At 53.7% G+C, this 25,951-nt stretch overlaps 3 protein-coding genes across 4 annotated transcripts in view; 1 reads left to right on the top strand and 2 right to left on the bottom strand.

Moving 5' to 3' along the window:
• Positions 1–368: 368 nt before the first annotated feature.
• LOC310851604 (uncharacterized protein) overlaps positions 369–25,951 on the bottom strand; it is a 43,561-nt gene continuing 17,978 nt past the window's right edge. Inside the window, exons 2-3 of the mRNA XM_083754175.1 lie at positions 3,220–3,909; positions 369–1,546 (exon numbers count right to left, since the gene is read on the bottom strand). Coding sequence (XP_083610301.1) covers positions 595–1,539 — 945 coding nt within the window. The 5' untranslated portion in view covers positions 1,540–1,546; positions 3,220–3,909 and the 3' untranslated portion in view covers positions 369–594. The remainder of the gene's footprint in view (positions 1,547–3,219; positions 3,910–25,951) is intronic.
• On the bottom strand, positions 6,431–16,907 carry BLVRB (biliverdin reductase B). The gene is made up of 5 exons (XM_083754366.1): positions 16,414–16,907; positions 10,168–10,329; positions 9,983–10,072; positions 8,001–8,132; positions 6,431–7,365 (listed from the first exon to the last, which is right to left on the bottom strand). The coding sequence occupies exons 1-5, from the start codon at positions 16,496–16,498 to the stop codon at positions 7,202–7,204; spliced, it is 633 nt and encodes a 210-aa protein (XP_083610492.1). The 5' UTR covers positions 16,499–16,907; the 3' UTR covers positions 6,431–7,201.
• The window catches only part of SPTBN4 (spectrin beta, non-erythrocytic 4), a 101,494-nt gene continuing 93,186 nt past the window's right edge, over positions 17,644–25,951 (top strand). Inside the window, exons 1-2 of one of the 2 annotated variants that reach the window (XM_083753564.1) lie at positions 17,644–17,764; positions 24,653–24,914. In XM_083753564.1, the coding sequence (XP_083609690.1) occupies positions 24,737–24,914 (178 nt within the window). In that variant the 5' untranslated portion in view covers positions 17,644–17,764; positions 24,653–24,736. Of the gene's footprint in view, positions 17,765–18,118; positions 18,256–24,652; positions 24,915–25,951 lie in introns of those variants that run through there. The other variant, XM_083753565.1, reaches the window with a different exon arrangement.

Raw genomic sequence — 25,951 nt, 5'->3', positions numbered from 1 at the left:
CTGACAGTGTGGGGAGGAGGCAGGAGAGGGGGCTGGCAATTTGGGGGGTTTGGCGGTGCCCATGAGGCAGGAGCCAGAGATGGGCAGGCCAGACGTGTCAGAGGAAGAGGCTGTTAAGGCGAGGGATGGGCTCAACAGATCCCCACCATCCCCCCACCCCGTGGCCTCCTAGAAGCAGGAGGGGCTTGAAGAGCAAGAACGCCTTCCATGTAGGAGAAGCTTCCGGTTGTGCCCACGGTTGCTGCTACCACCTGGCAGGGCTCAGACCTGGGGAGTTGCTGAAAGGGCACACTTTGTCCATAAAGAGTTAACTCTCAGGCCTGGGGGTGGCTGAGGACATTCCCAGAGCCAATGACAAACATTTCCACTACTCTAATAGACAGGATTTATTGCACTTGCAGCAAATGAGAGTTTAGTCACTTGTTTGCACCCTTTCAAGTAGAATGAAGAATACCGGTATTGCAAGGTTTAAAGCTAGTTGATTTAGTCCTTCAAAACCCACGGTCCCTTTTCTTCGGCAAGTCATGGTCAATTGACCTGTAAACTTTAATGACGGCAGAACCTTGAAATCCAAGGGATCCGGAGTGGAGCATTTCAGGAGCGCAGAAGGAGCTCCACGTAATGGTCGAGGCTCCCCATCCTGCTGCTTGCATCCTGACCGGGAAGAGGGGGTGCTTCAGCCTGGGGGGCATTCTCAGCGGCAGCCTGGCCTGCCATGTCGATAACTGTGGGCTGCCCGTTGCTCGGCGAGCCCCACAGGACGCTCTCAAACTCTGACATGTCGATGTCTGCCAAGAAATCATCTGCAGGGACGTCGCTCGCGTAGCTGGAGGCCAAGATCTCAAAGCTGTCAAACAAGGGGTCACGGGGCTGCTCCTCAGGGCAGAGGGCACCCCAGGCACCAGCCTCCTGCCCTGGGCTGGCAGCTGCACTTCCAGAGGGCCAGGGGGAATCGGTTGTGGGGCCAGCCAGGGACAGGCAGGGGCCACTGCCACCTTCCTGTTGCTGCAGACTCTCCCAAAAACACAGGACTTCACCAGCAGTGCAGAGGAAGGAATCCAGGAGCGGGTCGGGCAGGCTGTCTTCACTGGCCACCTGTCCTGCATCTTGGCAGGGGCTGGAAAAGGCAGGCAGTGCCCACATGCTGATGCCCATGTCAGCTGCTATCGCCTGGCCATTGCCCACGGCACTCGGAGGCTCTTCTGCTGGCTGCGCCGGCAGAGACACTGCGCCTTCGCTCTCTGCTGGGGGACCCTGGCTTGTCTCTTGCCAAGGTGGGGCACCCTGGGGTGCTGCCAGCCCGAGGCCCGTTTCCTGGCTCCCTCGGCCAGGGTCTTGGAGGTGCAGGATGGTGTTCTTGAGGAGGACGCTCTTGTGCAAGTCTCGCACGTAGGGTGTGATCAGCGTGGCGTATTTCCCCTGTGCCGTGCGCAGGAAAGAGCGGCGCTTGTGGTCTGGGATGTGGCAGCAGCGGCGCTGGCTCCTGGCAGAAGCCCCATCCGGCTTGAGGCGCTGGCATCTCAAGCTGCTGGGAGCCATTGTCTCCCTGGAGAGGGAGGAAGAAAGCACAGGTCAGGATGGAGCCAAGCAAGGTCAGGGCTCATCAGACGGGGAGGCAAACCACACTGGCCACAGCACAGAGGTGGCGCCTGGGCCAAGTGGTGGATCTCGCAGCCAGAGAGGGCCCTAAGCAGAAGGGGTGGCTCTCCCAGCGCTGCTACCAGCCACGGTGGAGGCAGCAATGCTTCTGAATGCCAGCTGCTGGAAACCGCAGAAGGGCAGAGCTGCTCTCATGCTCGGATCTGGCCTGCCAGTTTCCCAGAAAAGGCACCTGGTTGGCCACTGTGAGAACAGGATGCTGGGCTAGATGGGCCCTTGGACTGACCCAGAGGGCACATTTTTCTTATGTTCTGATGGAACCTCCAGGCCCAGAGGCAGTCTATCTAGATGCCCAGGCTGTGAGAACGGGGTCCTGGGATAGTTGGCCTGATCCAACAATCATGTTCTTTTCTTGTTCTCACAGTGGCCCCCCAGATGCCCAATGGAAAGAAGCCCATAAGCAGACCATAAGTGCAACAGTGACCCCCCCCTTTGGATTTCCCCCAGCAAGTGGCACTCAAGAGGCATTTACGGCCTCCAGCAGTGGAGGGTCACAGCACGCAGCCATCCTGGCTAGTAGCCCTCAGAAGCCCTCCTCCTTCTCCTCGAGTTTGTCCAATCCTCTTTGAAAGCCATCTGAGTTGATGGCCATCCCTGCCTCCAGTGGCAAGGAGTTCCAAAGTTTAATTCTGGGCTATGTGAAGAAGCCCTTACTTTTATCTGTCCTGAATCCTCTAGCATTCAGCTTCACTGGAGGTCAACAAATTTCAACTTTTTACTGCAGTCCCCATTTTCTCCACAATCTTGCACCTTCCTGCCCCCACCAAGGAAACTGGAGGCACAGACCAGGAGAGCCCAGTGTTCACCCCTTGCGTGCGGCTGGCACAGTGTTGAATGGATGTGGTCCCTGGAGGGGAAGGGGGTTTTTTTTTTGAGGCTTAGGGGTCTGGTTTCTTATTTGGGGCTCAGACTGAGTGGAGACCTTGCCCTCAGTTTCTTGGCGAAACTCCTGTTTTTGTGACTAGGCAGGTCCCAAAAGGAGCAGAGGTTTCGAAGTGGTGTCTGGGTGGGTTGCTCCGGTTCCTAAAGGAGCCCTGGACTCAAAAAGGGGGCCAATTCCTGCAGGCCTAAACTGTGCCCCCACCCCACTGCCAGGTAGCTGCCCAGGGTTCCCTCTCCATTCCAAAGTTGCTCCCTGGAGAATGCCCCTCCCCTGCCCGCTCCCGAGCCTCTGGCCATGACTCACCCCCGAGCCATTCAAGCGCCCAGGCCGGAGTTTTCGCCAGCCACCTCCCCCCTCCGCGGCCAGGAAATGGACGCGCAAACCCCAGAGAGCAGGATGGGTGCAGGGCGCGCCAAGGACCCGCTGTTCTCCCTGCAGAGGGAAGGTTGGGGAGCGGGGGGGAGGGGGGCTGGCTGGGGAAGGAGTCAGCGAGCCTCACCGCGGACTAGAGAACTACCCCGGATTAAGGGCTGGGGAAACCACGGGCGCCCTCCGGGGCTGCGAGGCGAGTCCTTTCGGGGGTCTCCTCGCCAAGGTCATCTTGCCCCGGAGTCAGCGAGCCAAAGGTTGCAGATCCCCCCGCTCTTGGCACAGGAGGAGAAGAAGGGGCTGCTTACCTGGCCGGGGCCGCCGAGAGGAGCCTTTGCGGAGCTGCGGGAGCGCCAATAGAAAACGCGGCACGTTTCTGGCTTCTGATCCCCGGAGATCGGCGTTCCCAGCAGCGGCGGGGGCCAGCTCCGCGCCCATTGGTGGGCTGGTCGGGAAGCAGGCTCTCTCATTGGCCGGGGAGAGACCCTCACCTGGCAAGGTTCAGGTGCCGCCCCTTGCGCTCCAGCGGCGCTGCTTCGCTTTGGCCACCAGGTGGCACCGCAGCCTCCCTCCTAGGTCTCAAGTCCAGCGCCTACGCCACCCGGACGCCTGGGTTCTTTGGAGCCCTGTGAGCAGTGCCGGATTTGCGTATAAGCTAAAGAAGCTCTAGCTTAGGGCCCCATTTTCTTGGGGACCCCAAAAAAATTTAAAGGGAGAAAAAAAACCTGGGTGTACATTTCCAAAATAGAAGATAAAAAACAAATAAAATAAAACCTACATACATCAACCTGTTTTGTGTTGTGTAGGCTCCTAGGATGTAAGTCATGGGCCCCGCCTGCTCGCCTGTTCCCTAAAATATCACTGCTTTGCTCCTTTCTATATATAGGGTGCCTACATTCTGCATGGACTGGTTGCAGGGCAACATGGGCAAAGGGCTTGAGATACCCATGAGGTCCATCAATTACCATCTAGCATATATTCAACACCAAAACCAGCAACTATTTGTCACTGGCAAAGGACAGCTGGACATATAAAGGGCCCCATTCCCTTCAGTAGCTTAGGGCCTCAGCAAATCTAAATCGGGCCCTGCCTGTGAGGTCAGGGGGAATCTAGCAGCAGGGAGTTCCACAAGTTTAACAGGCTGCTTGGAATTCCAGAGGGGCCGTGGGATAGGAATGACCATAATAAAAAGGGGAGACATCTTACCACAGTGCAAATTAAATTAAATCTCCACCATGAGAGGTGAATTGCGGTTGATCAAAAAGTCTGTGCATTTGGGGTTGAATAAAGACAATGGCCAAAACACGTACAGTGGTACCTCGGGTTAAGTACTTAATTCGTTCTGGAGGTCCGTTCTTAACCTGAAACTGTTCTTAACCTGAAGCACCACTTTAGCTAATGGGGCCTCCTGCTGCTGCCGCACCGCCGGAGCTCGAATTCTGTTCTCATCCTGAAGCAAAGTTTTTAACCCGAGGTACTATTACTGGGTTAGCGGAGTCTGTAAGGGCACAAGGAGAAGGGGACGACAGAGGACGAGATGGTTGGACAGTGTTCTCGAAGCTACAAACATGAGTCTGGCCAAACTGCGGGAGGCAGTGGAAGACAGGAGTGCCTGGCGTGCTCTGGTTCAGGGGGTCACGAAGAGTCGGACACGACTAAACGACTAAACAACAACACTATTTCTGGGTTAGCGGAGTCTGTGACCTGAAGCGTATGTAACCCGAGGTACCACTGTATTGAAACCCAACCTGCACACTTTCCCCCTTACACCTCTGTGTACTGCAGCAGGTTGGAGCCTTCAGCTCTACAGTTGATTCTAGGCACCTGCTGGCTGGCAGAAACCAGCCCTTTCATGCATGGGATAAAGTGTCTCCGAGCTCAGGGACTCAGTTTAGCCTTCCCGGGTCTTCAGCCCAAACCTGTAAGAGGAAGGGATGCGGGCACAGCTAGGCTGTCCTTTCTTGGCCCTTGTGACAGCAGAGCATGAAAGTGCCAGGTGTAGAGATAGAGAGGAGAGGAAGGGAGGAGAATGGCTGGGTCTAAATCACTCACCCCAGCCCAGGCAGGAAAGAAGGAAGTCTCTCTCCCTCCCCCATAAGCCCCAGTACTGGGACCTCAGGTGTCCCTGTGTGTACTTATCATGTGGATCCAGTCGAAAGGCAGGGGATCCTCCAGGGCGGGGAGCCCGCCCACCTCCCCGCCCCAAACTCTGCCCACCCCTCCTCTGGGTAATGGCCAAGAGACATGCTTGACCAGGAAGAAGAGGGTCAGATGGGGAGGAAGAATGGTAGGATTCTTGAGCTGGAAGAAACCCAAAGGGGCATCTAGCCCAGCTCCCTGCAATGCTAAGTTCATTCTCCCAAATACGTTCTACAGTGGCACCTTGGTTCTCAAACTTAAGCCATTCCAGAAGTCCGTTCTAAAACCAAAGCGTTCCAAAACGCTTGGAACTGGGGGCGGCCACCAAGACCACATAACACCGGTCTTGAAAGACCTACATTGGCTCCCAGTACGTTTCCCAGCACAATTCAAAGTGCTGGTGTTGACCTTTAAAGCCCTAAACGGCCTCGGCCCAGTATACCTGAAGGAGCGTCTCCTCCCCCATCGTTCTGCCCGGATGCTGAGGTCCAGCGCTGAGGGCCTTCTGGCGGTTCCCTCATTGCGAGAAGCAAAGCTACAGGGAACCAGGCAGAGGGCCTTCTCGGTGGTGGCGCCCGCCCTGTGGAACGCCCTCCCATCAGATGTCAAAGCGATAAATAACTACCTGACATTCAGAAGACATCTTAAGGCAGCTTCAGGGAAGTTTTTAATCTGTGATATTTTAGCGTATTTTTGGTTTCTATGGAAGCTGCCCAGAGTGGCTGGGGAAACCCAGCCAGATGGGCGGGGTACAAATAAATTATTATTATTATTATTATTATTATTATTATTATTATTATTATTATTATTATTATTATTATAATAAAACCAAGTCGTGCTTTCCCATAGAAAGTCATGCAAAACAGATTAATCTGTTCCAGACTTCTAAAAACCACCCCTAAAACAGAAATTTAACATGAATTTTACCATCTAACAAAATGAAAGCAATAAATAATGTACTGCAGTCACACAATCAATCAATCAATCAATCAATCAGTAGCTGACCTGGGTTCCACACAGTCACAAAAACAAAACAAAAAGAGCAGCAAATACAAAAACACAAAATAAATAGCAAAAACAGAGAGAGACCTCAGCATAACACTCAAATCGGAAGCGTAACACTCAAAATGGAGCACGTTTAGCTTCCAAAAAAAGTTCGCAAACTGGAACACTTACTTCCAGGTTTGCAGTGTTTGGGTTCCATGTTGTTTGAGAACTAAGGTGTTTGAGAACCAAGGGACCCCTGTAGCTGCTGACAACTGCCCTTGTACTCAGCTCCTGCCATGGGCACGGGGCCGGCCGCTTTGAGAACAGGGTGCTCAACCAGAGTTGCATCCAGACAACTCTCAGGTGGTGACATCAGGACCCGAAGGATAGAAATAGGTCAAAATATACTTTTTATTTGATTAACTTTTGTTAACAAGCATGTAAGCTTTCCCGTTACACAGAACTCTTCAGCAAGGAAGAGGGAAGGAGGTTCCACAGCCATAGAGAAAGAGCAAGGTTACCCATTAACATTAATGCAAATACTTTATGACTTAGCCACTCCCATTCCAGACCGCTCCGTAATGGCTAGTAATCTTACCATTTAATACATCTATCAATCCCTTTTCAGCTAAATAATGTCTTACAATACAAAAACCTCACTCCCTTCCGATGGGTCCTGGCCACTCAGGCTGCTATTCTGCCCAATAGTTCTGTGTACTCCTGAAGCTGACATATTCCTGACCCCAATAAGAGACTTCTTGGACCAAGCAAGCAGCGCCTCATTCCCCAGGGACCCCCTCGCCTTGCTCCCTTCTCTTGGGATGTGGTGGGGAGAACACAGCGGCTCAAATCACTGCACAAGGACACTGGCGGGGGGAAAGAAGGACAAGCACAGCCGCTGGTGAACACAGGAAAACACAGGCATGCAGCAACACCAGTCAAGGCGTCTTTGTGGCACGGAGGGCGCTGGGTGGGCAGTTCAGCCCCCCATGGCTCATGTTAAGGGGAGAAAGGCACTCATTATAGCACACGAGGCAGAGAGGGGCGGATGGAGGGGGCGGCATCAGCGATGGAGAATTTCCCTTTTGTCAATGGGACAAGGCTTCATCATTGACCTCCGGAGAGACAGAGAGAGGCCGACAGGGCGATGGTGGCCGGCCGGCCTCATTCCTTGGGGTAGTGCCTGGAGAGGTAGACGTTCTTCCCGTCGTACTCGGAGGTGGCCAGGCACTTGAGGAAGAAATGCCCGAGGTCGTGCTTGGAGATGACTCTGGAGCCGCTGGACGTGTCCACGGTCACGGTGTAGTCGCCGGTGAGCGGCTGGTCACCTGGAGGAGGAGGCGGAGGAAGAGAGCCCAGGTGAGCTGGCCCAGGGAAGGGAGCCTGTGAGGGATCTCCCCTAAAAGACCCAACAGCTGAGGCAGAAATCCCCCCCAACGCAAATTCTCCCTCCCCTCCTGCGCCTTCCTAGCTTCTTTGATGAATAAAAACAGGCGTGTAGTTTAAACGGTAATGGTGTTTGGGATTTCATCCGTGTCCTGTGCTGCCATGTTTTTCAGGGTTTCCCTGGTTTTTAAAATCATTGAGGGGGCCAACCTTCCTTGGTTGAGAACACAGAACCAGGTGGTGCAGCGGTTAGAGTGCGGACCAGGACCTGGGAGAGGAGGGTTCAACTCCCCCCCCCCTCGGCCGCGAACAGAGCTCAGTGGGTGACATTGGGGCCCAGTGGCTGCATCTCTCAGCTGAGCCTGCCTCGCAGGGTTGTTGGGGGGATTGTGAGATGCAAACCACCTTGAGCTCCTTGGAGGGGAAATGGTGGGATAGAAATGGAAGAAAGAAAATAAATGCCAGTGAGCAGAGGTGTGTCTTAGACAGGCACCCGCCCGTGCCAAGGAGGAAGATCTGCTCTCCACCCACTGCAGAGCCCTCCCTCCGACCCCCTCCCCACAGCCCAGAGACGCACCCGCGATATGGGGGGGCATGACGTAGACGCAGTCCAGCCCCGACTCCTTGAGGATCTGCTGCATGCGGATGTGGTCCTCGGTCACTGGGCGCAGTTTGGCCGGCACCTTGTCCAGGTCCCACATCAGGAAGGCTGCAAGCAAGGCCAGAAAAGGAGAGTGGAGAGCTGGGCGGCAGGATCAGACCCTGCAGCAGGCGCCCCACCCGTCTCTCTCCCAGGGCGGGGGGCAGAGGCCAAGGGTGCTCCCCACCCCAAACCCCCGGTCAAGGAAGGCTCAAGAGCTGCGGGGCAGAGACCTGATCTTGGGCACCTAAGTCCAAGCCCCACCTGCACCAGAGTCATCTGCAAAATGTGAAGAAGGGCAGAGGTGGGATGGTAAGAATTTGTAAGAGGCTTTGAAAATACTCTATGCTTTGGGAATCTTTATGGGGATCTTAAGAGACCCTAACCCAGCTGTTCCCAAACTGCAACACTGGTCTTGGTGAAGGTTTTTCTGCCTCTTGTAGTGAGCTGTGCTAGATGCCGGTTAACTGTCTGTCTACAGACCACCTAGCCACAGTTAGGGAGCCCCAACCTTCAACACAGTCACCACAGCATATTTCAATGTATTGCGACTAAACTGCTGGCCCTGCCTCCTGCCCCTTGCACCCCATTCCCACTTCAGCTCTCACTGAAGAGTTGCAAGCTGCTGGCAACGGCGCATTGCTCTAACTATTAGGCTCTCCTCTCTATGGCCCACTAGCCCAAAGTGTCACAGGAAGACCATGCCAAGTTGCCTTTGGGCATTTCCCCTGCAGTGCTTGGGGGTCCCAGCGGAGAAAGGCGCCCCAAGATCTCCCCCTTATGCAGGCGCTGCGTTCCAGGCCCCCCCCCCATAAGCACCATGCACCTGCGTGGGGAGCCTCATCAGTGTGTGGGACGAGGGTGATTTAAGAGGTATCAGAAATACCTTTGCCTCCAGAGCTCCGGAAAGGGCAGAGCCCACGGCAAGCCAGCTTCCCACCCAACAGCTGCTGAGCGAGGCAGTGAGACTGCAGCATCCCAGGGGCCATTTCGGAGCCCATTATTTCTTTTTTCTTTTAAACCTTTATTTCTGGACTTTTGGCTCACTGACGGCCTCTTTCCAGCTCTCTCCCACCATTTGATCAATTTCCTGTGCGGTCACTTGCAAAAGTGGGAGGGGGTGGTTGCCTGTATTTTAAAATTTGGTTTTATAAATATTGCTTTAATTCCTTTTTAACAATTGCCTTTTTTGCATGCTTAACTTCCTGTATCTCCTCTCTGTTGTTTTAATTTGCATAAGTCACTAATCCAGGAAAAAGCCAGGAGATAAAGAAACATCCTATTGGTATTTGTAATATTTTGGGCCCCATCTCCAACTCCTCAAAAGATTCCATCCATGGTGTCTCCGAAAATTTTTACACATCACTTGGGAAGACAGGCAAACTAATACCAGTGTACTGGAAGAAGCAAAGATCACCAGTGTTGAAGCAATGATTCTTCAACATCAACTTCGTTGGACTGGCCATGTTGTGCAGATGCCTGATGATTGTCTTCCAAAGCAACTACTCTATTCCGAACTTAAAAATGGGAAGCGTAATGCTGGTGGTCAACAAAAGAGGTTTAAAGACTCTCTCAAGACAAATCTTTAAAAATGTAGTATAAACACCGACAATTGGGAAACACTGGTGCCTTTGAGCGCTCCAGTTGGAGAACAGCCTTGACCAAAGGTGTCCTGGGCTTTAAAGACACTCAAACTCAGGACACAAGGGAGAAACATGCAAAGAGGAAGGCATGCCTGGCAAACCTTCACTGGGATCAACTCCTTCCCGGAAACCAATGTCCCCACTGTGGAAGGACGTGGGGATGCAGAATTGGCCTCCACAGTCACTTATGTTCATGGAAGACAATCTTACTCAGCTTACTCTACACAGAAAGAACAGCCCTGTTGGCTTAGAGAAGTCCTGCCTGGGGCAGCTGACCTGAGAGACAAACCACGACTTTGCGGATGCCGTGGGATTTCATGGCCGCCACAATGTTCCGGGTGCCTTCAGACATCATGGTGGTAGGACCTGGTGGGAGGGAGAGAGAAGGAGGAGAAAGATCAGCCAAGGGTCACGGGAGGGGGCAGGGCCGGCGGGGGGAGGGAGGGGGCAGCTTTGCCTACTGAGGTCATTGCGGGTGCCCAGGATGACGATCACGGCGTCCTGCCCCTTCACGGCTCGGTCGACGTCCGCCGGGTTCAAGACGTCCCCCACCACCACCTGCGCCGGGTGGGGCTCCGGCGGCAGCCGGACCGGGTCCCGCACCAGCACCGTCACCTGGTAGCCTGGAAAGAGAGGCAGGATGAGGCCCGGGGGTCGGAGGCAGCCAGGAAGTGGGCAGGAGAAGCCCAGGACTCCCAGCCTCCACTGTCCAGCTCTGGAGGGGCAGCGGGAAGGAGGAACAGAAGGAAAGTCGTAGATCAGAGAACTGTAGAGTCGGAGGAGACCCTGCGGAGCGTCCAGTCTAGGCACGTCCAACTCTCTAGAGACTGTCATCTACTTTCAGTATAATAAAACTGGCAGTGATCTACCCATCGCCAAGGTTTGTGTGGGGAGTTGCTGAGCTTTTTTGGGAAGGATTGGCAAAACCTGTTCAGCTTTTGGGGGAGGTTCATAAAATCGCTCATGCCCAACCGCCCCCGCCCCCCCGATTCCCCCACCCCTGGGAATACAAGCTTTCTCAGCTGCAGCGGTGATACGACATAGGGCAGTGATCCATCAGGAGAACGCAGGTGATCACTTTTTTGATTGCTGCAATCGACCTGGAACACACCCGCAATCTACCTGTCGATACCTGTCTGGGCTCCTCTAATCCCCTGCTAAGCATACAAGGATTGAACCAGCAACCTTGGTCTTATCAGCACCACACTCAGCCCAAGGGGAGAGACTTCACCAGGCAAGGCCTTCTTCCACTTGCCTTGCCCCCCCCCCCCCCCGTCTCTGCTTCTCAATTTGTATTGCATTATTTTATGCACTGCAACTTGCCATTGTTTTTACTGATTATAGTTTAGAAATTCAGATAGGCAGCCATGTTGGTCTGACGCAGTAGAAATATATATAAAAAATAAAAAAATGTCCAGTAGCACCTTCGGTATCTGAAGAAGTGTGCGTGCACACAAAAGCTCATATGAAGAACAAACTTAGTTGGTCTCTAAGGTGCTACTGGACAATTTTTTTAGTTTAGAAATTATTTGTTGTAACTGTTAAGAGTGAATTTCTGTTTAATTTTTATATGCTTATATACTAGCTTCTATACTATTCTAATGGATTGTTGAATATTACTTTTTTATATAAGTTGCTTAAAGTTATGTTTTATTATTGCATTTTTGTATTTGATTAGCTGGGTATAAGGTGTACATTCTTTGTTTCTGAAGTTTGTAAACCACCTTGGGTATTGTAAAATAGAAAGTCAGTATACAAATTAAAAGTGAAATGAAATGAAATCCAGTTCTGCTGAATCAGGCCAGTGCCCCCTCCCCCAGTCCTGCCTCCTGTTCTCACAGGGGGGGGCAGGTGCCTCTGGAGCACCTGCAAGCAGGGCCGGGTTTAGGTTTGATGTGGCCCTCAGCTCCTGAAGGCAATGGAGCCCCTGATATGTCCAGCTGTCCTTTGTCAACAACAAATCGTCACTTTTGTGTGTGTTGAATACGGTATATGCTAGATGGTCATTGATGGACCTCATAGGTATCTGAAGCCATTTGCCCATGTTGCCCTGCAACCAGTCCATGCAGAATGTGGGCACCCTATATATAGAAAGGAGCAAACCAGGGATATTTGCGGGAGCAGGCCAGCAGGCGGGGCCCATGACTTGCACCCTAGGAGCCGACACAACACACAGTTGCTGTATGTAGGTTTTATTTGATTTGTTTTTTTAACTTATATTTTGGAAATCTACACCCAGTCCCCCCCCCTTAAATTTCTTGTGGGCTCCCAAGAGAGTGGGGCCCTAAGCTAGAGCTTGTTTAGCTTATATGCAAATCTGGCACTGCAGGATTCGAGCACCAGAGCCCTCTCTCCTTCCAGCAGCACTGCAGCCTCCCTCTCTGGCAGGGAGCCCCGGCAAGGCACCCTCCTCCACTTCTGCCTGCCCTCAGCTGATCCAGTTCAAGATACAGGAGAAAGGAAGAGGCGGTTCTCCTCTTTCTCCCTCTCATTTCCCTTTTTCTGCCTTCCAGGGACAGACTCTGCTTCTGAACTGCTCAGGCAGGAAGTTGCTCCGTCCAGGGGTGTAGCGTGGTTGGTTCTGCCCCCCCCAACAAAAATCCTGGCTATGCCCATGCCCACAATGGCCATGTTGGCAAGCTCAGCTCCCTGTATATGGCCTGGCAGGCAGTTCAGGGTGGCCCCGTTTTGCTCCCATGGGGATGGGGTCACTCTGGCGGCAAGGGGTGGGCTGGTGCCTCCCCTGCCCTGCACACACACACGCCCCCCCTGCTCGGCACCAGCCCCCCCACCCCGGGCACCAGAAACTGACGCTATGCCACTAGGTCCATCCTCCATTTCGTTCCTTATCCACTTTTCTTTTAAACGCCCCCAGAAGAGACTGAGCTATATCCTCTTTGAATCAGCAGAAGTGTTTTCTCTGCCCCTCCCCTGCACTGCTCCTTTTGCCTTTTGGTACTTGGTGCCCCCCCCCTCCCCCGTAGTCACACTAAAAGCAGGAAGGCAGCAGCCGGGGATTTAAACAGACAGTCAAAAAGAACCACAAGCCCCACGTTTAAGCTATTCGCTCCTCAAATCCCTTCTTGCTTAGCTAGAAAACCTCTGGTTGGGAATTGGTCCATAGATTGTAAAACAAAAAAACAAATATTGCACCTATGCATCTAGTTTTAATATTGCATGTGCTATTTTTAAAGTAGTATGTCCTTATTGCTCTGCTTGGTCCTACTTCCTTGACTTTGCTATTTAACCATGCTGGCATCTTCCCCCAGGCTTCCTTCGCCCCTTCGCACAATGCTCTTCAAACAGGTCTTCCCAGTTGCCTTTTTGCCCCTCTTTCCACACACCACCTCTCAACTTTCTTTCAGCTAATCCTCTTATTTATTATCTGAGAATTTTCTCCTTTCCTAAGGCTGAACTCAGCAGCGGTGTCACATCCCAGCTGGGCTCCCTTGAGTATTCAGTCGGGAGTCCCTGCCTCGCCTCTCCTTGGTCCCCAGGACTATTGATTGCTAAGAGCCATTGTTATTTGTGTGTCAGCATTTTGGTAAGCAGCAGAGGGCAAAGGCCGAATCCTGCGGTCCGTGCTGCGCCAGGCCAAAGAGGAAGGCCGGGGCCCTTGCCCCAGGGTGACCCCACAGGCTGTGCTGGTGGGGCAGAGCTTCCAAGGGGAAGTGGGAAAGGGAACAAGAAGGAGGGAGGTGAGGGAGGCAGGACGGAATCTGAACCAAGGGAAGAACTTTCCAAGGGCTGGATGGCCCTCCGTCAGGGATTTGTGGCTGCGATTCCTGCACTTCTGGGGGTTGGACTGGTAATACGCGAGGTCCCTTTCAATGGCCCCATGAGGGTAAGCAAGAGGATAAAGGGTTTGGAAAGTGGTGTTGGGGGATGAGTGTTCAGACCTCTGGGCCCTCACTTGTGGGGTGTCTCAGGGTTCTGTCCTCTCCCCCATGCTTTTTAATATCTACATGAAGCCTCTGGGAGAGATCATCAAGGGGTTTGGGCTGGGTGTTCATGAGTATGCGGATGACACCCAGCTCTACCTCTCTTTTAAATCAGAACCAGTGAAGGTGGTGAAGGTCCTGTGTGAGTGCCTGGAGGCAGCTGGAGGATGGATGGCGGCTAACAGATTGAGGTTGAATCCTGACAAGACAGAAGTACTGTTTTTGGGGGACAGGGGGCGGGCGGGTGGGGGAGATTCCCTGGTCCTGAATGGGGTAACTGTGTCCCTGAAGGACCAGGTGTGCAGCCTGGGAGTCATTTTGGACTCACAGCTGTCCATGGAGGCACAGGTCAATTCTGTGTCCAGGGCAGCTGTCTACCAACTCCACCTGGTACGCAGGCTGAGACCCTCCCTGCCCGCGGACTGTCTCGCCAGAGTGGTGCGTGCTCTAGTTATCTCCCGCTTGGACTACTGCAATGCGCTCTACGTGGGGCTACCTTTGAAGGTGACCCGGAAACTGCAATTAATCCAGAATGTGGCAGCTAGACTGGTGAATGGGAGCGGCCGCTGGGACAACATAACACTGGTCCTGAAAGATCTACATTGGCTCCCAGTATGTTTCTGAGCACAACTCAAAGTGTTGGTGCTGACCTTTAAAGCCCTAAAAGGCCTTGGTCCAGTATACCTGAAGGAGCATTTCCACCCCCATCATTCTGCCCGGACACTGAGGTCCAGCACCCAGGGCCTTCTGGCGGTTCCCTCAATGCAAGTAGTGAGGTTACAGGGAACCAGGCAGAGGGTCTTCTCGGTGGTGGCGCCTGCCCTGTGGAACACCCTCCCACCAGATGTAAAGGAAACAAGCAGCTATCCTATCTTTAAAAGACATCTGAAGGCAGCCCTGTTTAGGGAAGTTTTTAATACTTAATGCTGTATTGTTTTAGCACTTGATTGGGAGCCACCCAGAGTGGCTGGGGAAACTCAGCCAGATGGGCGGGGTATAAATAATAAATTATTGTTATTATTATTATTTTTATTATTTTTATTATTATTATTTGGAAACTAAGTCCTATTTGTGAGGAATAGTTGAGGGCTTGGGGATGGAGAGGAGCTTCTTTTCTCCAGCACTGGAGGGGAGGAGCGAAACCAATGACTCAAATGACAGGCAGGAAGATTCCAACTCAACATCAGGAAGAACTTTCTGACAGAAGAGCTGACAGCAGAACAGACTCCAGGCAGAAGTTGTGGACTCTCCTTCCCTGGAGGTTTTTAAGCAAAGGTTGGGTGGCCACATGTCACGGAGATTCCTGCACTGCACGGGGTTGGGCTAGATGACCCTGGGAACCCTTCCGACTCTACCATTCTATGATTCTTGGGCCACCTGATCACCCCAAGCATTACCTTCTCGGAGATGCGTTCCTCCCCAAAATAGTTCCCACAATGTGGCAACCCAGGCTGGCCAGAGGAGCTTCCCTGGCTGTCCTGGCACAAGTGTTGGCACTGCGGCAGCTGGACCTCTTGGCACCCACCCAGAGGATGAGAGGGAGACCTGCCTGAGGGTTTCTGTCAGGAGAATCTCAGGTGGAGCAAGATCCGATCAAGTCCGGGCAAGGTCTCCCCACCCACCTGCTGCTGCTGCTGCTGCTGTGTGGGCTGTTGCTGAGCTGCAACGGGAGCTTCGGCAGAACCCCAAGTGCTTTTGGGTCCTTTTGGGCCGTGCGGCCCCTGAAGGCCAAAAGAGCAAAGCAGTGGTGGTGGCCCAGTTGGTCAGCCCAGGTGGTCAAAGGAAGGGACTTAAGCCGGACACTCTCCTGGCCCAGGACACAAGGCCTTCCCCTCCCGCTCAGCTCTGCAGGGTTGTCGTTGCTGCACAAAGGAGCTCAGCCTTGCCTGGACCCAAAAGTTCGCCCGCAAAGGCCCAGGCTCCTCTTGTGGCAGGGGCCGAATCTGCTCCTCCTCCCGGCCCTCCAGTAACACCAACAGCAGCAACCGTCTCCTGGCCACTTCTGATAACAACCCCACCTCTTTATCTCTCAGTGCACAAGGTGGGAGGGAACAGCTGGCTGGTTAAGGGGGCGGGGAGAGAAAAGAATTCTATTAAGAATACTGGGAAGCAGTGTGGCCTAGCGGTTAGTGTGTCAGACGAGGACCTGGGAGATACCAGAGTTCAACTCCCTCCCACCTCCTGCTCAACTGGCACCCAGCCCCTGTCTCTCTCAGCCTTCGCCTACCTCACAGGCTTGTTGTGGGGATTAAATGAGGGCTGGGAGAATCCTGCACACCACACTGAGCTCCTTGGAGGCTTAAGCGGGGACATAAATGCAGCAAGGAAAGGATTAGATCCTGGGGTCTTTATCCCAGTTGCGGGAGGACAGAGGCACCTTTCCTTGCTTATTAGGCACTGAAATGGGTCCAAGCCACCCAGCCTCGCATCTCAGCCAGGAGGGAGCTTCTCTCTCTCTCTCTCTCTCTCTCTCTCTCTCTCTCTGACAAAGCCTCCCCTGCCGGGCTCTCGCCAGGAGGACGAAAGCGGCGCAGCAATTGGGAAATTATTAACAACCGGTTGGGGAGCTCGGAGGAGCCCCCGGCCAGGAAAGCCGCCCCGGCGCGAGGGGGCTGCAGCTGCGCTCCGACCAGCGGGGCCGTGGGCGGCAGGGTCCCCCACGGGCGCCCCGAGGGGCGGCATCAGGGCCACGTCGCCAGGCTGGGGGGCTGTGCAGGGACGGGGTTCCCTCTCTCCGCCGCCCTCCCCCGCCCCCCCCCCTCTCACCAGCCTCGACGGCTTGCGCCAGGGTGGCCAGGCCGGTCATGCCGGTGGCGCCGAAGATGGCGATCCTTTTGCAGGCTGCGGCCATGCCGGACTCCTTCCCTTCTCCGCCCGTCGGCCGCCCGCCTCCGCCCGCCAGCGGCCAGCCCTTCCGCCCGGAGCTCCGCCCGGGAAGGCAGGACGGGAGAGGCCGGGGGCGGCGCGTCGCTCGCTCGCTCGCTCGCTAGCTCAGCCGGGGCTCCCTCGACGGGCGCCACGGGAGGAAAAGGGGGCTCCCTCAAACAAGCCCCCGGCCAGCTGCTCCTGTGCCTTCAGACGGCTTTCATAAGGAATGTCGGGCAAGGCGGAGAAGCCCGCCTCCCTCTCCGGCGCGCACGAGCCGGAGCGCAAAGCACAGGCGCGCAGCTGAAGGGGGGAGGTTGGCGACCCTCTGCTCGCCCCCCAAATGCGGGGGTGAGGGGTGAGCGGGAGCCCCCGCGAGGGCTGCTGGGAGATCCGGCCCACCATGCAAAGCGAGCCGGGCGCCGGTGGGTGGGGCGCCTGGCGCCAGCTTGCGGGTTCCGCGCTCGTGTGAAGCGTGCCAGGCGCGGCTGGCGGGGCTGGGCGCCGGCTTCTCGGCGGCGGGGCGGCGGGCGCGCCCTCCTCCGCTGTCCCCTGCTCGCCAAAGGGCCTCCCGGGCTCCCTGGTCGTAAACCACTCCGACAAAGACCCCCAGCAGCCGCCCCCTCCCATCGACGACCCTCCGGTACCTGCCTCTCCGCCAGCGACGAGGAGGATCCCCGGCTGAATCAGACACTCCGCCCTCCCCGCCGGCCCTCTCTCCATCCAAGACCCCCTTCTCCCCCCCCCCACCCACTCCGGGAGGAGGGGCCGCGATGCGCGCCGGTGCCCGGCTGGAGGGAGCGGGAGCCGCTCGGCCGGCGAGCCGAAGGACGGGCCCAAGGTGACCGCTCGCCCGGGCGCGCCCTCCTCCTCCTCGCCGCCGGAGCCCCCAGCCCGGCGCGCCCTCCTTTGTGCCTTGCTCCCCCCGGGGCGCGCGCCCCCCGCCAGCATCCTTGGGTCCGCGCCCGCATGCGCGCCCGTCTCCCTGCCTGCCTGCCTTCCTGGAAAGCGCTCCGGGCAGCGGCGGGGCGAGGCGGGCGGGCGGGCGGGCGCGGGACCGGGACGGAGCGGAGCCCCGGGATTGGCTGCTGCGGCGGCGGCGGATGATGCTGCGGGGCTGCGCCGGGGGCCTCCGCCGCCGGCCTCCGCTCGCCTCCCGCAGCCACTGAGCAGCGTCGCCGCCGCCACCACCGGCCACCGGGCGGGGCGAGGCCGTGGGACGCTTCTCCGCGCCGTCGGGGCACCTGGGGAGGTAAGTCGCGAGGGGTCCTGGTCATGCAAAGCGCTTCCATGCCAAGGGGATCCAGAAAAGGAGTTAGACACCCGACCCCGCCAGCCCAAAATCGCTCTGTTTCGGTGGCTGGGGGGGGGGGGCGGCCTTATCTTTGGGGACGGAGTGGGTCTGGTCCTACGTTTGGGGCTGGAAAGGGTCTTGCTTAGGGAGCTGTCCATGGTGTGATGGTTTTGGTCTGCCCCAGGGAGGCAGGGGCTGCAGGCTCTCCCCCGCCATCCCACCCCCCAGTTTTCTGCTCCCGGCGGCCAGCGCGTGCTGGGGGGCATGTCCTCGCTCCTCGGAAAGGCATCGGGGTCCCCCCAAAGCTGTGGTCAGGAATGCTCAGCCGATGCCTCTCCATCCCTGTCCGGCAGAAGGGCAAGGCCGGAGGAGAAGGGCCTGCTCAGTCCTCGCCCCCCCCCCGCTCCACCCCAGCAGGATCGGGGCCCAGCAGCACCTGCAGTCCTCGGGTCAGTGCCCAAAGATGGTGCCGGGATGGAGGCGCGTCTGCAGCGCTGCGGAAGGCGGGGGAGACAAGCTGCCCTTCCCTCTTGCCCCCCTTCTCTGTGGCTTTGCCCGCCCTGTCTAGGGATTGTTCATGTGCCCCCAAGAAGCCCAAGCCCCACTGGGGGGCTCCTCTGCTGCCATCCTGGGGGGCTCCCCAAGGGTCCTGCAAGGGGATCCTGGGCCAGCCCTCCCTCTTGGGCCCAAACAATTCTGAGACTTCAGCGTTTGAAAAAGCTGAGCTTTAAGTTCCTGAAAATAGCAGGGCTAAGAAGCTGGGCTTTCTATTATTCCGGAACTATATGGGGTTTTTTAATCGCTAAATGGGTGAGCAGGCTGCATCCTACCCGCCAATTTCCCACAGGGATCTGGTTGGCCACTGTGAGTACAGGATCCGTGAGTAACGGGCCTGATCCAGCAGGCAGGCTCTTCTCATGGGCGGAGCCAGGATTTTTTGGGGGGGGGGGCAGAACCAACATGATTGGTCAGTCAGTTTAAGCATTTCTATTGTTTTACTTGATGGGGAGGGGAGAGCTGCCTCCCCCTTGGCTATGCCAATACTTTAATGTTCTTACAATTATTTACTTGCATCTACTGTTTGGTTAGATAAGTTATTAACTGCAGTCAACACCATTAGATCTGGACTTGGGTCAACCTGGGGAGGGGGGCCTCCAGATTCTTTGGACTACGATGCCCATCAGCCTCAGCCAGTGCAGGCCCTGCATGATGGGAGTTGTAGTCCAAAGCATATCGGGTCTGCTTGAAGACAGGCCAGGCCATTTCCCCTTCACCCAAGATGCCCGGAGCTGTTACAATTGGCTTCTCAATGGGCAATTGTAGTTTGTGTGTGTGTGTACAATACAATACAATACAATACAGTATAATTTTTGGGGGGGGACAGCTTAATGTACAATCAAGCAGTATATAATGTAATGTACAATCAAACAGTACTGTATAGAAATTTTGCTAATTAATTGGCAGTATGACTGGGAGTCCTGGGACAAATTATGATTCTTTACGACTTTAGACCAGCTTCAGACTGTAGTGAAGGCCTCTCTCTGCCCTGCTCCTCACTTGCCAGGAGGGATCCCATTTCCTTCTCCTCCTGCCTCTGGATCCCAGAGGGGAGAGGGATCATGTGCTTGGATCTTCCTTGCAGGTGAGAAGAGGTTGCTGGACTAGGTGGGCCACTGGCCAGTCATCACTGTTGCCTTGTAGGCTTCCCTTATGCAGGCACAGTATTCCAGGTGTGGTCTGGCTAAGGCAGAAGAGAGTGGGACTCTGACTTCCCTTGATCTGGACCCTCTACTTTTGTTGAGGCAGCCTAGAATAGCCTTAGCCTTTTTTCACTGCTGCATCACACTGTTGACTAATAATAATAATAATAATAATTTATTTATACCCCGGCCATTTGGCTGGGTTTCCCCAGCTGCTCTGGGCAGCTTCCAACAAAGTATTAAAATACAGTGGTCTGTTAAACATTAAAAGCTTCCCTAAACAGGGCTGCCTTCAGATGTCTTCTAAAAGTCTGGTAGTTGTTCTTCTCTTTGACAATTGGTGGGAGGGCGTTCCATAGGGTGGGTGCCACTACTGAGAAGGCCCTCTGCCTGGTTCCCTGTAGCTTTGCTTCTCGCAATGAGGGAACCGCCAGAAGGCCCTCGGCACTGGACCTCAGTGTCCGGGCAGAAAGATGGGGGAGGAGACGCTCCTTCAGGTATACTGGGCCGAGGCCGTTTAGGGCTTTAAAGGTCAGCACCAACACTTTGAATTGTGCTTGGAAACGTACTGGGAGCCAATGTAGGTCTTTCAGGACCGGTGTTATATGGTCTCAGCGGCCGCTCCCAGGCACCAGTCTAGCTGCCGCATTCTGGATTAGTTGTAGTTTCTGGGTCACCTTCAAAGGTAGCCCCACGTAGAGCGCATTGCAGTAGTCCAAGAGGGAGATAACCAGAGCATGTACCACTCTGGCGAGACAGTCTGTGGCCAGATAGGGTCTCAGCCTGCATACAAGATGGAGCTGGTAAACACCTGTCCTGTACACAGAATTGACCTGTGCCTCCATGGACAGCTGTGAGTCCAAAATGACTCCCAGGCTGCGCACCTGGTCCTTCAGGGGCACAGTTACCCCGTTCAGGACCAGGGAGTCCTCCACACCTGCCCTCCTCCTGTTCCCCCAAAATAGTACTTCTGTCTTGTCAGGATTCAACCTCAATCTGTTAGCCACCATCCATCCTCCAACCGCCTCCAGGTACTCACACAGGACCTTCACTGCCTTCATTGATTCTGATTTGAAAGAGAGGTAGAGCTGGGTGTCATCTGCATACTGATGAACACCCAGCTCAACCCCCCTGATGATCTCTCCCAGAGGCTTCATGTAGATATTGAAAAGCATGGGGGAGAGGACAGAACCCTGAGGCACCCCACAAGTGAGAGCCCAGGGGTCTGAACACTCATCCCCCACCACCACTTTCTGGACATGGCCCAGGAGGAAAGAGCGGAACCACTGTATAACAGTTCCCCCAGCTCCCCGCCCCTCTAGATGGTCCAGAAGGATGCTGTGCTTGTGGTCCACCAAGACCCCTCAATCCTTTCCCCATGTCCTGCTAGTAAGCCAGGTGTCCCCCATCCTATATTGGTGCATCTGGTTCTTCCTGCCTAACTGCAGAACCTGACATTTGTCCCTATGGAAATTAATTTTGTTAGCTTGTACTCAGTTCTCCAATCTGTTTCGAGGAGTTTTTTTTAAAAAAATATTGCTTTTCCAGATTTATAACAAAAAGAATAACACTGCATAACAAACAACTAAAGAAAACACATTGCAATACAACAAAGAAAAACATAAAAACAATTATTACTTCTATTACCTAATTTAACTTTCATTGTTAAAACACTTCCTCAAATCACCCCAACTGAATTTCATTATATCACCTTGTAACAGTTCTCCAAGATCTTATTTCTAATAAAATTAACTCCTTTTATTTACTGTCTTCTTCTCTTTTATTAATTCTAGTCCTTAGTGTTTTACAACCCATTATTATTATAATCTTAAGCCTATTTGTAACTTCCAAGTGACTACAGTTCTACAATCTGTTAAGGTCATTTTGAATTCTGATTCTGTCTTCCTCTTCATTAGCTACCCCTCCCAGTTTGGCGTCATCTGCAAATTTGATGGGCATCCCCTCAATTCCTTCATCCAAGTCATTTATAAAGGTGTTCAACGGGCTCAGGGCAGAACCCTCAGCCCCCCACTGGTCTCTTTTCCCCAGGATGATGAGGAACCATTCTGGAGTCCTCTTTGGGTTCAGTCAGTCAACCAGCTACAAAGTCACCTAGCAGTTGTCTCATTCAACCCACATTTTACCAGCTTCCTCAAGAAAATATCATGGGGGACTTTGTCAAAAGCCTTACTGAAATCAAGATACACTATGTCCACAGCATTTCCCTGGTCCACCAAGTTTGTAATTCCATCCAAAAAATAATAATGAGATTCATCTGGCATGACTTATTTTTGAGAAACCCATGCTGAGTTTTAGTAATCACAGCATCCTTTTCTAAACGCTCACAGACCAATCGTTGTATTATCTGTTCTCGGACCTTCCCTGGTATCGATGTCAAGCTCACCGGTCAGTAGTTGCCTGGGTTTTCCTTGCCCCCCTTTTTGAAGATGGGGACAACTTTTGCCCGCCTGTCGTCTGTGGGGACTGCACCTGTTCTCCAAGAATTCTCAAAGATCACAGACCAAGGCTCTGAAATTGCATCCACAAGCTCCTTTAGTAAGCTTGGATGCAGATCATCAGGCCCTGGAGACTTGAATTCATTGGGGTCACGAAGAGTCGGACATGACTAAATGACTAAACAACAACAAACAAGTATCTAGGTGTTCCCTTACTATCTATTTTCCTGTCTTGGGCTGCAGCTCCCTCCTTACAACATTTATTCTGTCATCCCCAGGTTGGGTATCGCTTTCTTTTTGGATGAAGACAGAGGCAAAGTAGGTGTTGAGCAGTTCTCCCTTTCTCTGTCATCCAAGAGCATTTCTCAGTCTTCCCCACAGAGAGGACTTCCCACTTGCCTGCTCTTCCTCTTACTTCGGACATAGTGAAGAAACCTTTACAGTGGTACCTCGGGATGCGAACGGGATCTGTTCCAGAGCCCTGTTTGCATCCTGAAGCGAACGTAACCTGTGTCTGTGCGTTCGCAGGTCGCGTTTTGGCGCTTCTGCACATGCGCGTGACGTCATTTTGTGCACATGCACACGCGGTGAAACCCGGAAGTAATGCTCTCCGTTACTTCTGGGTTGCCGCAGAGCGCAACCCGAAAATATTCATCCCGAAGCGTATTTATCCCGAGGTATGACTGTACAGTATTATTATTTTATACCTCCCTTGCAAGCCTGGGCTCATTCTGAGCTTTAGCCAGCCTGACCTTCTCTTGTGAATATTCCTCCTTTGTGATTTCCCCTTTCTTCCATTTCTTATACTGTACAGGCCCTTCTTAACTCTCAGCTCATCTGTAAGCTGCATATGCAGCCACACCAGTTTCCTTGGACGCCTCCCGCTTTTCTTTCTTCCTTTTCTTTCTTTGGATTCCTGGGTGCCCCCCATGAAATATCCCCCCCCAGTATCTTCTGGGGTTCCCCTGCATCTCCATCTGAGTGTTGGCTCCTGGCCAGTGATGCAGACTGTCCAGCCTCCTCCCTCACCTTCTCTGGCTGGGAGCCAAAAGGGGATGGGCAAATCCAGACCCTGACTTGCCAGGTGGGCGAGGGATGAAGCAGGCCTTCTCAGCCCCAAGCAAGGGAGCAGGGAGGGGGTTCCCTGCAGACAGCACCCCATGTTAAAGAACCAGCCCTGCAGAACCCTTGGGAAATAGTAACGGGCGACCGTCCACTTTCTGGGGCAAAAGCTCCCCCCCCCCATTTCATTTCTTCTATTTCTATGCTGGTTTTCATTCAAACAAATCCCAAAGCGACTTACAAGTAACCAGAACATTACATCACAGCTATTGCGTGCGTCATATTATATGATTAACAAATCATCCATAAAACCAGGGCTTTTTTTCAGCCAAAACTCCCTGTTCCGGCACCTCTCCTGCCGTTGCCATTCTAAGAGAACAAGGGAGGTGTTCATGGTGAGTTCTGGTTCCTCTTTTTCTAGAAAAAATAGTCCTGCATAAAACATGTTAATGGAAAAATCCGAGGGCTCCCTTGGACAAAAACAAAGACACCAACCAGGATAACTTGGAGCAAAACAGCAGCCTGTAGGCTTGGCCTTTATTGATCTGTTGCAACAGGGTGCTCCCCTCACTTGCAGGAGAGAGGAGGGACCCAGAAAAATGGTGTGCAAGGCCTTATAAAGACTTTTGAAATTGCCACCCTGTAGATCAAGACCACCCCCAGAAACATCATACATACATCACAGAAGGGGTGTAATCTAAGACCACCCCTCAGATACATCACAGAAAAGGCGGTCTAAAACAGAAATTTGAATATTGTTTTTCTCCTGTTGTTGTTTATCTCCTGTCTGGCAGGTTACTTGATTGGATTACCTGGGGAGCCTGGCCATTCTTTTGTAATGATAAATACTTAGTTCCTGGGCCAGGTCACAGGCTCACACCCTATTCAAATACAGACATACCCTTAAGACAGGATTTGTGAAGGAAAAGACAGTGGGGAGGCTTTTCCATTTTGACCTTGCAGAGAAAACATTTGCTCAGTTTAGGAATCAAAATGGTTCCAGGTTGGCCTTCCTGTGCTGATCTATGTATGTGCTTGGTTGGTACACTTATGAACATTACCATATATCGAAGACCATAAAATTCCTATCACAAACATAATCAATAAAAGAGTATCAACAAAATAATAACTAAAAGTTAAGCAAAATCCTATTATGTTCATGTACTCCTCTCTCTTAAAACTCTTCCACCCACTTCAGTTTCTCCAGTTCATTAAAATACTCCCACCCAGGCGCCAAGGAGGAAATACCAACAGCAGGCAGAGGCAAACTCGGCCCTCCAGATGTTTGGGGACTACAATTCCCGGCATCCCTGACCACAGGTCCTGCTAGCTAGGGCTCATGGGAGTTGTAGGCCAGAAACATCTGGAGGGCTGAGTGTCCCTCTGCCTGACCTACAGCAGCAGAGCAATACTTTAACTTATTAGTTAAAAAGCAGGATTTACGTCTCATGAGGTGCTGGTAGGAGCTGCTTTGTACAGAGTTAGGCCCTCGAGGCTCCATCTGGCTCACTGTTGCTTACACTGACTGGCAGCACCTGCCTGGCGTTTCAGAACTGTCCTCTCCTTGACTCTCAAACTCTGCCTTTGCATTGCATCCTCTCAGCTGGTCTCCTGTGCCATCTCCCCAGGAGGGCTGGCCGGGGCTCCAGGTGCCCATGAGGTCCTTCTGCACAGATCCCTGAAGGAGCCTTCCTCCTGGCGCCAGGGGCAAGATGGCAAACGTCACGCCAGCCAAGCTGGACAACCTGGAGGCTCAGCAGCAGCAGCAGCAGCAGCAGAACAACAACACCCGGTGGGAGAGCACTGAGCACCACCACCAGCACCGGCCCTGGGATGAGGCCACAGCCACAGCCAAGCTCTTTGAGTGCTCGCGGATCAAGGCCTTGGCCGGTACGTCTCGCGTGGCTCTTGCCGGCCTGCAAGGATATAAAGGGCTGGACAAGGGGAGGCTGAATTGCAGGTGGCAGGCACAACATGGGTGAGCTAGGCTGGGCTTTCAGATGCCCAGCGTGGGAAGGGACCCCAGCGGACATCTAGTCCAACCCCTGCAATGCACAGGGATGTGGTCTGACCCTCCCCCCCGATCCCACAGGATTGCTCAGTAAGAGACGGAGGCCCAGCTGCAGGGAGCAGGGAAGCCAGCTTTGTCGGAGTCAGGGCTACTAAAAAACTGCTTAGGCCCCCACCCTCTCAGCTCCCTAAACTCATCGCCAGCGACCGCTTCCCTGCCCTACAAAGCACATTATTCAGAGGAGCACCTAACACAACCCGCTAAGGAAGATAACAGCGTGGTGAAATTCAAAATGGGAGCAATTAATTGCACATTAATTCCAAATCCAATCAAGGCTGCTTAATTAATTCCGCAAGATGCGTTCCCGATCTAGCGTGCCAGTGGGGCTGGCAGCTGAATCTGACTTTGGTGCTGACTTTGCTTGGGGGGCAGCAGGCCAGCTTGCCTGGGGGGTGAAGGGAGAGCAGAATCCTCTTGCTGATTCCTCCAGCGCCAAGGGGTTTCCCTGTCCCTCCTGTCTCCCCAGTAGCCGCTGAATAATGAGGGGCTCCTGCCCCCCCTGCCCGGCCTTACTCTGCCAACCCTGAGCCCCTCTGGCACCCAGGAGCCCCCCTCTCCCCTGCTTTGAAAATTGCTTGTGGGGCTCATTTCAAAGAGCAATTTTGAAATGAAAGGCGAGTCAGCTTTCAGCTCGCTTTGCTGGTGGCGCTGGAGCTTGGGGTTAGGAATCGGCCCCTGCACGCCATGGGAGACAGCCCCTTGCCGGGGGTTGGGCTAGATGACCGCTTGGGTCCCTTCCAAGTTCTTCTTCTTATTTTTATTTTCTTTATTTACACATTTAAAATTATACAAATCAAACACATTTTTCTGTTATAAAAGAAAAGAAGGGGGGAAATAGAAAAAAATAGAAAATAAA

Source organism: Podarcis gaigeae, assembly GCF_964106915.1.
Source record: "Podarcis gaigeae genome assembly, chromosome: 8".
Taxonomy (NCBI): Eukaryota; Metazoa; Chordata; class Lepidosauria; order Squamata; family Lacertidae; genus Podarcis; species Podarcis gaigeae.
This window is presented reverse-complemented; position numbering and strand designations above follow the sequence as displayed.

Excerpts from the sequence above, each read along its gene's own strand:
- BLVRB (XM_083754366.1), bottom strand. The coding sequence starts at position 16,498 with ATGGCCGCAGCCTGCAAAAGGATCGCCATCTTCGGCGCCACCGGCATG. Across the intron at positions 10,073-10,167 it reads GGGCACCCGCAATGACCTCA|GTCCTACCACCATGATGTCT; the intron begins GTAGGCAAAGCT and ends CCCTCCCACCAG. Across the intron at positions 7,366-8,000 it reads CATGCCCCCCCATATCGCGG|GTGACCAGCCGCTCACCGGC; the intron begins GTGCGTCTCTGG and ends CTCCTCCTCCAG.